This window comes from Pantherophis guttatus, chromosome 2 (assembly GCF_059756535.1).
Source record: "Pantherophis guttatus breed Tessera chromosome 2, ASM5975653v1, whole genome shotgun sequence".
Lineage (NCBI taxonomy): Eukaryota > Metazoa > Chordata > Lepidosauria > Squamata > Colubridae > Pantherophis > Pantherophis guttatus.
The window spans coordinates 71,474,944-71,490,272 of record NC_142064.1 but is presented as its reverse complement, the minus strand read 5'-3'; the positions used below and the strand labels follow the sequence as shown (position 1 = coordinate 71,490,272).

Sequence of the window (15,329 nt, the reverse complement as noted above, 5' to 3'; positions counted from 1 at the left end):
TAAGGCAGGACTAGAACTCACAATCTTCTAGTTTCTAGCCTTGTGCCATTGTTTATTACATTATATTATTATATAATATATTATATTATTATATTATCACATATTACATTGTATTTCATAAATTACATGCATTGAATTAAGAAAAACATTAAGAGAAAAAATATACAAGGCAGTTATTTATTGGCTATTCTTGTAAAATAGAAATTCTGCAATTGTTTCAAATTACTCATACTGGAAATTATGAAAAGTGTGAATGATGTATCTTCTGTTGACTTCTGATATTTTAATGATTTAATGCTTAATGCTTGTGTAGACAAGTTTAAACTGTTTTAAAAGGCATGTCACCCCTTTAAGGATTTCAACAAACAATATACTTTTTGAAGGATACATTAATTTTGAAAATGTTTCCCAGAATTATGGTCAATAGGACCGTCTGATACCCCATGTAATTTTGCTAATTTTTCTGCTGCCTCTTTTCTGCCACCTGGTGGAAAGATCTATGTTTTATTTTATGGTAGAATTTAACTTAAACATTGTAAAGAACTTTTGACCGACCTTCTCTGATTCAAACTATAAAGAAAGTAGAATAAAAATCTCCTACAAGTAAGTTTAATATTTGCTATTCCTATATTTCTCAAAAGGAAGCACTGATTAACAATGATAAAACTCATACAACAATTTCCAGTTAAATTAGAAGAGTAATTTTAAGGACTTTTTCCTTTGGGTAAATTGTCTTAAAGTGCAGTACCCTATAAGTCAGGATGAAATTCTGGGTATAGTAATATTAATGGCAAAAAGGATATGGATATGGTTTGCTTCTGTTTTTCAACTTCTTAATCTAGCTCATAGCTCTTAGTAATACTTGATCGGCTCCCACTCAAAAATTTACAAGGGATAACCTTGCACAATCCAGATAAGATCAGCCAGATGCTACTCAGGTAAATATAAATAGCTCTCATATTATTTTAAAACTGAGTCAGTCTGGTGGTTTGATTCAAGATGACTAGACAGGCTATGCTTTGGGCCTGCAAAAATTTTGTTCTAATAATTCTGGCAATTCCCTTTTATTAGTATATTATTTAAGTTGTTATCAATAGAAAGTGCTGAGCAAAGTTAAGGGTAATAAGGAATACAATATGGTGTAGCTGAGTTTTTCTGGAACACTACAACAGAAGATAATGAAAAGTTGACACATTCTTACTTTTAAAAGATTTCTAATTACCTTGACGGGTTTGTAGCCAATATAAGGGCAACTTGGAAATCTATTGCTACAGTGAACCTTCTACCTAATTTTAAAATGTTCTACATCTTGGACTTCCGGTTTGCAAGCTTCGGCGACGGCGGTGATTTTTTAAAGACCGCCAGCCCCGCCGCCTGTAGAGCCGCCCCGCGAACGAGGAGTGGCTCGAAAACTCCGAAATCTTGAAGATTGTAGGAGCAGAGACAGCAGGGCACAGGTTGAGCCCCTGTAACCCCCCCAGGGAATTGCTTCTGGGGGAGAAAACAGGCGCGGCTCCCTCCCAACCTGCGGAGACTCCGGGCGGCGTGGGACGATTCTGCCTTCAGCAGAACAAGCCGGCAGCAGCAAACTTTTAAAGTGAAAGGAATTAACCCTAACAAACAGCGGAAATACCAACTTGAATCCAGAAACTTGAAAATTGCAAGTATTAGTGCTTTGTTGACTTTTTAAATCAAAAGAGAAAGTGAGTGAGTGAAAGTGATTTGAAAAAATATGGCGCCCAGCATTTGAGTTAACGAGCTAGTGAAAGTGGATTTGTGAAGCCTTCCTGCTTTGCTATAAAGCTACAGAGCTGCTACAAAGTTGCTTTATCTAAAGGAAAAATTTCTTTTTCTAAAAATTTGACTTTGTTTTACTTCAGTTTTATTTGATTAAATCTGGGGGACTTTTTTAGAAGTCTTTGTCCAGGAGGGAAAGGAAAAGGAACTTCCCTCTTCAGAAAAACTAGCCTACGTGGCAGAATGACTTCAAAGAAGCAGGAAGGGAAGGCAACAGGGGGGGGATCCCCCACACACAAACATGAAACGCAGTTTCCCCCTGCTCAACAGTTACAGACTCAGAAAAAAGAATTTGATGTGGGAGATTTAAAAGAATTTATTTCTAAAACTTTGGATGATAAATTTCAAAAATCTCAACAGGAGATAGATGATAAACTTCAAAAATCACATCAGGGGATAGATGATAAACTTCAAAAATCACACCAGGAATTTATGCAGGAAATTAATGAAGTTAAAGATATGGTGAAACAGAATCAAAACAAGGTGACCAAAAAAATATCAGAAGTGGCATCTGGCCTGGCAGAATTTATTGGGAAAGTTGATTTTAAAGTTGAAGAACTTAAATCAGAAGTTAATGTTAAGATGAAAGACAATGATTATAAAATTGCTGATGTTGACAATAAAATGCAGAGAGTTGAAGACGAGATTGTCATGATACAATTCAGGGCAATGGAGTTTGCTATACGGCTTCGAGGAATTCGAGAGGAGGAAAGACAGGATTTGAGACAAGTTTGTTCTGAGGCCCTGGCTAAGATTTTACAAGTTAATCCAGATGTGGTTTTTCACAAAATAGACAAAATTTACAGAGTGAACTCTTGGGTGGCCAGACAAAGACAATTACCTAGAGACGTAGTCATATATTTTACAGATAGAGAAATAAGAAACGATATCCTGCAAAAATCCTTTTACACTTCTGTACAAGTGGGGGGTTCACGAATTGGAATTTATAAAGAATTACCTCCTAAAATGCTGAAAGCTAGAAAAGAATTTGGCTTTCTTGTTAAGGAATTGCAAAATTTACAGATATCTTTCCGGTGGGACGCACCAGTTGGCATAATTTTCAGATACAAGGGAGAAAGATATCGTTTGAATACCGTGGAGAAGGCACAGCACTTCTACACTACTATTCTTAAGGAAAGAACACCATCTCCACGTACATCTACAGTTTTGGAGATTAAAGAGAGTGAAGAGAAGCAACCTCAACGAGAACTGCAAGAACAGTCTAAGCAGGAATTAGAAGAAGTGCAAGGTGCAGAAGGAGGTTTTCTGGATGAGCCTTTGCTGGAATCTTCTCCAATCTTGGACCCGGTTCGGATGATTGAAGTTAAGGATCAACGTATAACTCGAGCTCAAGCTAAGTTACTTAAACAAAAGCAACAACAACAACAGGAAAGACAAGACAAGGAGGCAGATAAGAGTACTGCACAAGAGATTGGAGTTATGGGAGGAGCGAGATCGAAGATTTCGGATGATCTTCAATTATTTTGCTCTTTGCTCCAGAAAGAGGCTGATGATGTTTAGGTGTTTATCCTGGAATGTTAATGGGTTGAATTCAGCACAGAAAAGGAAGAAATTATTTACATATTTGAAACAATTTAATAATGATATAATTTGTTTACAAGAAACGCATATCACAACTCAAGATCAAAAATATTTGATAAACTCCAAACTAGGAACACATTTTATATCTTCAACTTCGCAAAAAAAGAATGGAGTGGTAATTTATGTTAATAAAAAGTTAACAGCTAAAGTTATAGAAACAGATGAAGATGGTAGGTTTGTAGCAATTGAATTGTCTACCGCAAATGGCCAAATTCTTCTGATTGGGATTTATGCTCCCAATCAACAACAGGACTATTTCTATAAGATGTTACATACTAAAATATTGCAATGGGATTACAGATCTATTTTAATTATGGGAGACTGGAATGGAGTAATTGATTCTAAATTAGATAAAAAGAGTTTGGCAAAGTCTAGAATCAGATTACCACAGACCTTTTTTGACATGAAAGAAGATATGGAACTAAAAGATGTTTGGAGAATACATAATTCAAAAGAATTGGACTATACTTTTTATTCTGACAGACACAGATCCTTCTCTAGGATTGACTTTATTTTGTTGACAGATGATTTACTTGTTAAGACAAAAAGAACAAAGATTTTTCCAAGAACTTTGACTGACCATAGCCCAGTATGGATAGAAATTGAGATGGACAAGGTTGAGAGACGTTCTTGGAGATTAAATGAGAATTTGTTTAGATATGAAAAAAATACAACAGAACTTAAAAAGCATTTGAAAGAATTTTTTGAAATAAATTTGAATAAAGGTACCCCAATTGAAATTGTGTGGGATGCAAGTAAAGCTTATATGAGAGGGGTACTTATCTACATGAACTCTAAACATAGACTGTTCTGACAAAAGAAAAGATCTGAATTGGAAATAGAAATAAAGAAAAAAGAAGAGTTACTTATTAAAAATCCAACAGATGAAAGAATACGTAGTGCTATAAAACTTTTGAAAGACCAATTTCAAATGCTTATGGCGGAACAAGTTGCAACGAACTTACAATATGCGAAGCATAATACATTTTGTAACGCTAATAAACCGGGCAGATGGTTGGCTTACACATTGAGGAAAAAACAAAGTATACGGACTATTGATAGTATTGATATTGGAGGGAAAGAAATCTTTCAACAAAAATTAATTAAAGAAGCTTTTGTGGACTATTATACTAAATTATATGCTAAAGAGGAGGTGCAGAATGGACTTATAGAAAAATATTTAAACGATAAAAGAGTTACAAAAATTACTGATCAACAAAAGGAAAGAATGAATTATCCTATAACAGAGGAGGAGATAATAGTAGCAATTAAACAGTTAAAAACAGCCAAAGCTCCTGGTACGGATGGCTTGACTGCAGTGTATTACAAAACTTTGCAAGCTGAAATGGTGGAACAACTTAGAGATTTATTTTGCAATATTCAGCAAGGGGGTAAAATACCCCCATCATGGACAACAGCTTACATATCTTTGATACCAAAAGAACAAATCGGTCCTAAAAAACCAGAGAACTATAGACCAATATCTCTTTTGAATACAGATTATAAAATTTTTGCGAAAGTACTAGCCAACAGGTTGATGCCAGTAATTCAAAAGGTGATTCATGATGATCAAGCGGGATTTATCGAGGGTAGATATATGAAGGACAATGTAAGACAAGTAATAGATTTATTGGAATATCTTGAGAAGAATAAACAGATCCCTGCAGTGCTGGTCTTTTTGGATGCAGAGAAGGCCTTTGACAGAGTGGATTGGAATTTTCTATTAAAGACTTTGAAAAAGATGGATTTTGGGGATCAATTTATACAGGCGATTTCGGCAATTTATCAAGAGCAAAAGGCACAGATCATTATTAATGGAAGTCTGACAACAGAGTTTAAAATTGAAAAAGGAACAAGACAAGGATGTCCGTTGTCCCCACTTTTATTTATTTTAACACTAGAAGTCTTGCTAAATACAATACGGGACTCTAATATCTTGAAAGGTATAAAGATTAGGCAAGAGGATTACAGAATAAAGGCATTTGCAGATGATCTGGTTGTTACCCTATCACAACCAATGGAATCAATAATCTTGATGAAGGACATTATACAAGACTATGGTAAAGTTTCAGGTTTTAGATTGAATCCAAAAAAGACTAAAATGATAGCTAAAAACATGACACAAGATCGTAAACATGAGCTTGAAAGGAGGGCAGGTTTTGAGACTGTACCTAAGGTAAAATATCTAGGAGTTCAGGTTGCAGAATCAAATATGAAATTGTTTCAAAATAACTATGAGGTGTTGTGGCGAGAGGTGCAGAAAGATATGGAGACTTGGAAAAAACTGCAGCTGTCTCTACTTGGAAGAATAGCAGCAGTTAAGATGAATATTTTGCCAAGATTTCTTTTTTTGTTTCAAATGATTCCGGTGCTTAAAAGTGATAAACAATTGAAAGTTTGGCAATCTGGAGTGAATAAGTTTGTCTGGAACGAGAAGAAGCCGAGAGTGAAATTGAAAATTATGCAAGATGTTCCAGAAAGGGGAGGTCTTAAACTTCCAAACCTACAGCTATATTATGATGCAGCAGCTTTAACCTTAACAAGTGATTGGTTTGGAAGGAAAAAGACTGGAATATTGAACGCAGAAAGTTTTGATCTTGAATTTGGATGGCATGCTTACTTATTTTACGACGACAAAGTAGATAAAGTATTTAAAAGTCATATACTTAGAGATTCTTTGATGAGAGTTTGGAAGAAGCACCGACTCAAATGGGATTATAAAATACCGCTATGGCTGGATCTTGGTCATAGTTTGTGGAATACAAATATAATGTCACTCGGGGGGGTTTTATATAAAGAGGTTCTTTTTACAGATGCGGGCAGATGGCAGCTGAAGACATTGCAGACACTGTTGGACGAAGGGATTAATTTAACTTGGTTACAGTATAATCAATTACAATTGAGATGGAAAGAGGACCAAAAAACTGGTATTATGTTGCATGAGGAAGAATTGGTTAGACATATAAGAGAGAAAGGTCCAATGCATATCAAAAGGCTTTATAATGTTTTGCTAGAAAGAGATTCAGAAACTGAATTAGTTAAAGACTGTATGATTAAGTGGGCACAGAATTTTGAAGAACCAGTGATGCTGGAAACATGGGAAAAAATTTGGGTTCAGAATGTTAAATTTACACAGTCGCAGAATCTGAGGGAAAATTTCTACAAAATGTTTTATAGATGGCATTTAGATCCCAAAAAGTTGTCATGTATGTACCCTAATGTTCAGCCAAAATGTTGGAGATGTGAATGTTTGGATGCTACGTATTATCATGTTTGGTGGACCTGTAGGAAAGTTAAGGCTTTTTGGATAAAAATTTGGTGGGTCATGCAGAATGTTTTGAAGAAAAAAATTCAATTTTCTCCACAACTGTTTTTATTGGGTATAGTTAAGGGTTTTACATTGGGTGAAACAAAATTGATATTGTATATGATAACAGCAGCAAGATTGTTGATAGGTAAATATTGGAAGAATGAAGCTTTGCCCACTATTGAGGAATGGACTTTGAAGCTGGCCAGTTTTGCAGAGATGGCGAAGATTTCAGCATATTTAAAAGACTGTTCACAAGAGACTTATGAGTGGGAATGGAAAAGGTGGATAGAATATGTTCAGAACAAATATCAAACTAGAAAGTATCAAATAGCTTTTATTTGAAAATAATGTAATGTAGTGGAAATATTTTAATGTAATGAGGTAAAGAGAAAAATTACACAGGGGAGGGAGGGGTTCAAGTTTACATATAAGTGTTATATTAAGGGTTTTTTATGAGTATGAATATATTATAGGGAAGTCTGGGGGGAGGGGAGGGTTAGGGAGGTCGGGAAGTTTGGGGGGGAGGCGGGGGGGGGAAAAGGGGTGAAAATGTAATTGTAAAACTTTTGCAATAAAAAAAATTTTTTTCTACATCTTATCAGCCTAGCAATATGGCACATGGTTGACTTTGTAAAGCTAAACAGAACCAAACTTTGTTGGGAGACATTCACGAAATTGCAGGTCATGTAGGCTAAATGGGAAAATAATAATAAATAATTGGATAAAAATGCCACATTCAGTCTGAACTGCTGATAATATCATCATCCATGAAGCCAATAGAATTGAGATCCAATATACTTTGTTAATTAAATTCTCTAATAATGGTGATTGCTGTCTTTAGTAGCTTGGGGAATTGGGGTTTGTGGAAGACTGGATGAAAAGAGGGATTCATAAAAAGAGTCCATCTTTTGACCCTTTAATTTTGAAGAAAGGAAGAATACTAAAAGGACTTCCACAAAAGAAAGGATATGTGACAATGGCTACCATCAGCTTGGATGTTTTCTGAAGGTTAAATCTTTCCCTCTTAAAGAATAACTATTGTTCATATTGATTAAATAGAAATTCCATTTATCAAGGAAATATGCATCAAATTATGTGACACTGAGAACATGCAGAGCTAGTTCCGCTCACTTGTCAGCAATTCTGTGAAAACAGGTTTTGGCCTATCATAAGAATGGCACTATAGCCGGGTTCACTTGTTCAAGAGAAGGCATTTGCAGATGATCTGGTTGTTACCTTATCACAACCAATGGAATCAATAATCTTGATGAAGGACATTATACAAGACTATGGTAAAGTTTCAGGTTTTAGATTGAATCCAAAAAAGACTAAAATGATAGCTAAAAACATGACACAAGATCGTAAACATGAGCTTGAAAGGAGGGCAGGTTGACTTCCTGTTTGCTGCTGGCCGCCGCCAGACGTTCCTTTGGGATCGTCAGCTTCCACTGCCTGTCAGAGCCGCCTTCACAACGGAACGGCGGCTCGAAAAAACTCCGTTCCCATGAGGAAACGGAGATAGAGCCGGCAGGGGTGGGTAGAACTCTCTGCAGAGTCCCAAAAGTTTTTCTTTTACTTTTGGGATGGAGCGGATGAGATGCCCCATATCCCCAGCCGCTGCTCCGGGCTTTGGGAGACCTCTGCTAATGCAGAGCCAGGCGTCAAAAGCAAGCCTGCGAATTTGACAGATTACTCAAAGAAAATGTGAGCTGGACCTGTAATACTGAAGCGCAAGTATTTTACTTATCTTTTAAAAATTACTTAAGAGAATAGAGGAAGAGAAAGAGGAAAAAAGTTTCTTTTTAAAATGGTGTCTGCTGCGGCTGGAGAAGAGTTTGAGAGGGAAAGTTCTTCCGCTTTTTATTATTACAATGTAGCGGAATAAATACCACTGGCTACATTTGTAGACAAAACTCCGCTCCTGTTTTTATTTTTCTCTTTTTTCCCTGGAGGCTTGAGTGTTGCTGGCTGGAAGTCTTTTGTCTTGTTTTTTTTTTTTTCTTCTTCTAACAAAGCCTGCTTAGGCGGAAACATGGCACTGAGGCTTGTGAAGTCAGACAAACAAATAGGTGGGGGGGATTCCCCCACTAAGAATTTAAAGGAACAAGTTTTAACTCTTCAGTCCCAGAAACCTGATTTTAATATAATAGAATTTCTCTTAGAGGAGATTGAAAGAAGGGATGAGATTGTGAATCAGCAACTTGAAAAATTTAAGCAGGAAACTAAGGAATTGGTGAAATCCAAGTTTGACTTTTTGCTGCAAAAAATTTTAAAATTGTCAGAATTCATGATTCGGTTGGATACAAATACTAATTTACTAGAGTCAAAAATGGATGAAATTCAAGATAAATTGGACAATAGAATTCAAAAAATTGAAAATGATTTGTTAAATATTCAGGATTATAGTTCAGAAGAAAAATTTAAAATGGATGCTGACCAAAAGTCTGGTAATGTAGAATATCTGCAACAGAGGATTCAAAAAGAGGTTCTAAAGATACAATATAATTTCACAGAATATGCAATAAGACTTAGAGGTTTGCAGGAAAATAACAGAGATGACTTAAGGAAAATATCTTCTGAATTTCTAGCTGGGATTTTAAAGATTCAACCTGAGGAAGTGTTTTGTAGGATTGACAGAGCTTATCGAATAAACTCCTGGACTGCCAAGCAAAGGCAATTGCCTAGAGATGTGGTAATCTATTTTTCAGATAAAGAATTTAGGAATAAAATTGTGCAAAATTCCTTCAATTCTAATTTGCAATTGTATGGAAGAAAGATTTGGATTTACAAGGAACTCCCACCTAAGATATTAATGGAAAGGAAGAAATTTGGCTTTCTGGTGTCTGAGTTAAAAAGGAGAAATATTCAATTCCGGTGGGACGTCCCAGTTGGTATTATATTGAGATATCAAGGAGAAAGATACCAGTTAAATACTGTTGAAAGAGCGGAAGAATTTTATCAAAATAGGTTGAAAATGAATTTAACGTCTTCAGATATAATACAGGATAAGCAGAAGGAGCTGGAACTAAAGACAGAGACTGTACCAGATAAATTGCCTTTGGATTTATCGGATACCCCAGCTGGATTATCTACAAATTTGAGAGAAGTGCCATCTGATTTTAATGTGATGACTTATCAAGGCAAGGACAAGCATGGAAACCAATTAGAGGATATACAAGGGATAAAAAAGAAATGCGAGACACAAAAAATTAGGATGGAGGTCAAACCCACAAAAAGAAAACAAAAAAAGAAATAGGTTGTACAAAAATAGAAATTTCTAACCCAAGCAACAGTGAAGCCAGTGATTTTAAAATATGAATGATTATGTGAAAACATAGAGGAGGCGACATATTGGTCAATATCATCCTGAGGATAGTGGCAGATCTCTGCATTGCCGTAATTTTGGGACATGGAAAGAGCCTCAAATTGATGGTTTTGAATTATCTACTTTGAAACTTCTTTTTGTGTTGATAAATATATTATAATTATCTTGAATTATAAGGCAAGAGAATCACATTGGGACATGCAGAAGATCGGGTTGTTACCCAATACGATGATGGAAATTAATAATCCTGATGAAACCCACAATTATTATTATATGGAATATAATTATAATGTCACTCGGGTGGTTGTTTTTACTTTTATATATATAAGAAGATGTTTACTACTGATGGGGGCAGATATGATTGGAGATCTTGAATAAACTGTTGCATCCGCAAGCTATGTCACCCTATTATGGATGTTGGTTTTAACAATCCAGTGGAAAGACTTCAAGAAGATATTATATGGACTATAAATTTAAAGTTATTGTCTTTTCTTTTTTTATTTAGATATAATGGAATATATATATATATATATTTTTAAGTAGTGTGGGCAGTGAATTAAAGATATCAAGAATTGTTGTGTATGGTAAATTTGTAAGACAGTGGGTGAATAAGCTAGCTACAGACTGATTAGTTTAAGAAAAGGGATTTTTAAGTGATACATTTAGGGGAATGGAGGAAATGGATAGAGTGGAATAAATGTTAAATTAGATTTTATGGGGAGCCCGCTTTGAAATGTTATTAAAGTAGGACTTATTGTATAGTTTTAAAGTGGAAGGTGGTTTTGAATTGTTGCAATAATGCATAGATATAAAACACTATTATGCTAAATTAGAAGTTATTTTATAATAGTTATAGTATAATGTGTTTGTTTTTTTTTTTGTTTTTTTTTTCTCTTCTTCTTTTCTGAAATGTATGGATAAAGGGGGATTTATAATACTTTTAGTAAGTAAAGGTCAGTATTTTGAGGAGGGAGTAAGTAATCTGTTATGAATTAGGGTTTTTTTTTGTTACGAAGAAGTCACAGGGGGGGAAGGGTGGGGAGGGGGGGTTAGGGAGGGGGGGGAGGGGGGGGAAAAAGGGGGAAAAATTTGTATTTGAAAACCTTTTCAATAAAAAAAAAAAAAAGAAAGGAGGGCAGGTTTTGAGACTGTACCTAAGGTAAAATATCTAGGAGTTCAGGTTGCAGAATCAAATATGAAATTGTTTCAAAATAACTATGAGGTGTTGTGGCGAGAGGTGCAGAAAGATATGGAGACTTGGAAAAAACTGCAGCTGTCTCTACTTGGAAGAATAGCAGCAGTTAAGATGAATATTTTGCCAAGATTTCTTTTTTTGTTTCAAATGATTCCGGTGCTTAAAAGTGATAAACAATTGAAAGTTTGGCAATCTGGAGTGAATAAGTTTGTCTGGAACGAGAAGAAGCCGAGAGTGAAATTGAAAATTATGCAAGATGTTCCAGAAAGGGGAGGTCTTAAACTTCCAAACCTACAGCTATATTATGATGCAGCAGCTTTAACCTTAACAAGTGATTGGTTTGGAAGGAAAAAGACTGGAATATTGAACGCAGAAAGTTTTGATCTTGAATTTGGATGGCATGCTTACTTATTTTACGACGACAAAGTAGATAAAGTATTTAAAAGTCATATATTTAGAGATTCTTTGATGAGAGTTTGGAAGAAGCACCGACTCAAATGGGATTATAAAATACCGCTATGGCTGGATCTTGGTCATAGTTTGTGGAATACAAATATAATGTCACTCGGGGGGGGGTTTATATAAAGAGGTTCTTTTTACAGATGCGGGCAGATGGCAGCTGAAGACATTGCAGACACTGTTGGACGAAGGGATTAATTTAACTTGGTTACAGTATAATCAATTACAATTGAGATGGAAAGAGGACCAAAAAACTGGTATTATGTTGCATGAGGAAGAATTGGTTAGACATATAAGAGAGAAAGGTCCAATGCATATCAAAAGGCTTTATAATGTTTTGCTAGAAAGAGATTCAGAAACTGAATTAGTTAAAGACTGTATGATTAAGTGGGCACAGAATTTTGAAGAACCAGTGATGCTGGAAACATGGGAAAAAATTTGGGTTCAGAATGTTAAATTTACACAGTCGCAGAATCTGAGGGAAAATTTCTACAAAATGTTTTATAGATGGCATTTAGATCCCAAAAAGTTGTCATGTATGTACCCTAATGTTCAGCCAAAATGTTGGAGATGTGAATGTTTGGATGCTACGTATTATCATGTTTGGTGGACCTGTAGGAAAGTTAAGGCTTTTTGGATAAAAATTTGGTGGGTCATGCAGAATGTTTTGAAGAAAAAAATTCAATTTTCTCCACAACTGTTTTTATTGGGTATAGTTAAGGGTTTTACATTGGGTGAAACAAAATTGATATTGTATATGATAACAGCAGCAAGATTGTTGATAGGTAAATATTGGAAGAATGAAGCTTTGCCCACTATTGAGGAATGGACTTTGAAGCTGGCCAGTTTTGCAGAGATGGCGAAGATTTCAGCATATTTAAAAGACTGTTCACAAGAGACTTATGAGTGGGAATGGAAAAGGTGGATAGAATATGTTCAGAACAAATATCAAACTAGAAAGTATCAAATAGCTTTTATTTGAAAATAATGTAATGTAGTGGAAATATTTTAATGTAATGAGGTAAAGAGAAAAATTACACAGGGGAGGGAGGGGTTCAAGTTTACATATAAGTGTTATATTAAGGGTTTTTTATGAGTATGAATATATTATAGGGAAGTCTGGGGGGAGGGGAGGGTTAGGGAGGTCGGGAAGTTTGGGGGGGAGGCGGGGGGGGAAAAGGGGTGAAAATGTAATTGTAAAACTTTTGCAATAAAAAAATTTTTTTTCTACATCTTATCAGCCTAGCAATATGGCACATGGTTGACTTTGTAAAGCTAAACAGAACCAAACTTTGTTGGGAGACATTCACGAAATTGCAGGTCATGTAGGCTAAATGGGAAAATAATAATAAATAATTGGATAAAAATGCCACATTCAGTCTGAACTGCTGATAATATCATCATCCATGAAGCCAATAGAATTGAGATCCAATATACTTTGTTAATTAAATTCTCTAATAATGGTGATTGCTGTCTTTAGTAGCTTGGGGAATTGGGGTTTGTGGAAGACTGGATGAAAAGAGGGATTCATAAAAAGAGTCCATCTTTTGACCCTTTAATTTTGAAGAAAGGAAGAATACTAAAAGGACTTCCACAAAAGAAAGGATATGTGACAATGGCTACCATCAGCTTGGATGTTTTCTGAAGGTTAAATCTTTCCCTCTTAAAGAATAACTATTGTTCATATTGATTAAATAGAAATTCCATTTATCAAGGAAATATGCATCAAATTATGTGACACTGAGAACATGCAGAGCTAGTTCCGCTCACTTGTCAGCAATTCTGTGAAAACAGGTTTTGGCCTATCATAAGAATGGCACTATAGCCGGGTTCACTTGTTCAAGAGAAGAATGGTTTGCAGAAGAATGGTTACATTCAACCCCTATGCTCAAGATACTTTGTGGTCCATATTTATGTGTATTATAAAAAGTTTTAAATTAAAGAACATAATCTTTTTTATCAGTTGTCCATAGCATCCAAAAACAACAGATTGGTTGGATCTACATTTTGTATCAGTATTATAGATTATATTGACTTTCCCACGCAAAATAGAAGAAAGAAGCAGTGCGAACTATTTAGTGTTTTACTTTATCCTTTAGAAATATTGATATGTATGGTTGACCAACTGGGCTTCTTAATTAGCTGTCTCTTCCAAATGGGAATTGATGACATGCACATTTTAAAAAATAAATATGCCCTTTTCAGCATTTTCTAACTGCACAATATAGATACATTTTCAGTTCTATACTTCTTTAAAATATTTAGCTTTAGCTGCTTGCAGATCAGAAAAGGGAAACAACAAGGAACACCTACAAAACCTTTTTGTGCTCCAGATGAGAACATGATTGACAGTGAAACTTTCTTTCCCAAGTACTAGCAATGCTGAGTTTTTAAAAGTGGTCTAGTACATGAGCCTTAAAGATATTTTTGTAATACTTGAATAAAAGCTAGTGCTTGAACCTAAAGGGTGTGAAAAAAATGTCAGTTTTTTTTGCCTGGGAAAAAAATTTCTCCAGGTGGCACCACTCATGTGAATACACTTATCAGATGTAATCTCCAGCAGAGAGGCTGGAACATTTAAATAGCCATTATTTTGGAACACTTTATAAAATACCCCTGCAACCTTTGCTTAACATATCATACATGTTGGCATCTGTCTGGAGATAAGCAGAGCAGAAAGCTGAATGGTTTCATAACTGTTCCCATCAGTTGGAAACATGACATGACATAAAAGGTTTTGGCACTTTTCAATGAATGAGATGAAGAGAGTATCTGTAAGCTGTAATAGTACTATTAAAACAAATGCTGTTTTGTGAGTCATCCTATAAAGCTTTTTGGTACCAGAGGGGTAATACAATAAAAATATATGTTGCATGGTGAACAAGTAGTGTCATTAGTATTTTGTCTGCATAACTAGAGGAGGAAGAAGTTACATTGTAGTCTTCCATTGCATAAAGATGGCTATATACCAATAGAAGATAATATTTGTAGCTTGGTGGTTCCTTCATTAGGTAAACAGTCTAGTTGGGTAATGAAACATCTGCAAGAAAACAAACAAGCTCAGAGACTACCAAGGACCCCACAGACAGTATGCTGTCTAGATTTGCCATAGCTTTCCTCCCCTGAAGCAAGCTTCTTTTAATTTCTTGGCTGCAGTCCCCATCTGCGGTGATCTTGGAGCTCAGGAAAATAAAATCTGTCACTACCTCCATTTCTTCCCCATCTATTTGCCAGGAATTGAGAGGGCCGGATGCCATGATCTTAGTTTTCTTACTGTTGAGTTTCAAGCCAACTATTGCACTCTCCTTCTTCACCCGCATTAAGAGGCTCTTTAGTTCCTCTTCACTTTATGCCATTAAAATGGTATCATCTGCATATCTGAGGTTGTTGATATTTCTCCCGGCAATCTTAATTCCAATTTTTGATTCATCTAGCCCCGCCTTTCTCATGATGTGCTCTGCATATAAATTAAATAAACAGGGCAACAGTATACAGCCTTGCCGGATTCCTTTCTCAATTTTGAACCAATCAGTGGTTCTGTGTCCAGTTCTCACAGTGAGAACAGTGAGGCCCTTTGATATCCACAGTCAAAATGTTGTGAATTTCTATTATTTTTTACTTTATTTACTTTACTATTATTT

The 15,329-nt window shown here is 35.4% G+C and overlaps 2 protein-coding genes across 4 annotated transcripts in view; both read left to right on the top strand.

The window, feature by feature from the left end:
• RFX3 (regulatory factor X3) overlaps nucleotides 1-15,329 on the top strand; it is a 196,690-nt gene that overhangs the window by 89,763 nt on the left and 91,598 nt on the right. The gene's annotated exons all lie outside the window — the stretch shown is intronic.
• LOC148115148 (uncharacterized) lies at nucleotides 8,106-11,150 on the top strand. The gene is made up of 2 exons (XM_087886185.1): nucleotides 8,106-10,987; nucleotides 11,101-11,150. The coding sequence occupies exon 1, from the start codon at nucleotides 8,742-8,744 to the stop codon at nucleotides 9,963-9,965; it is 1,224 nt and encodes a 407-aa protein (XP_087742311.1). The 5' UTR covers nucleotides 8,106-8,741; the 3' UTR covers nucleotides 9,966-10,987; nucleotides 11,101-11,150.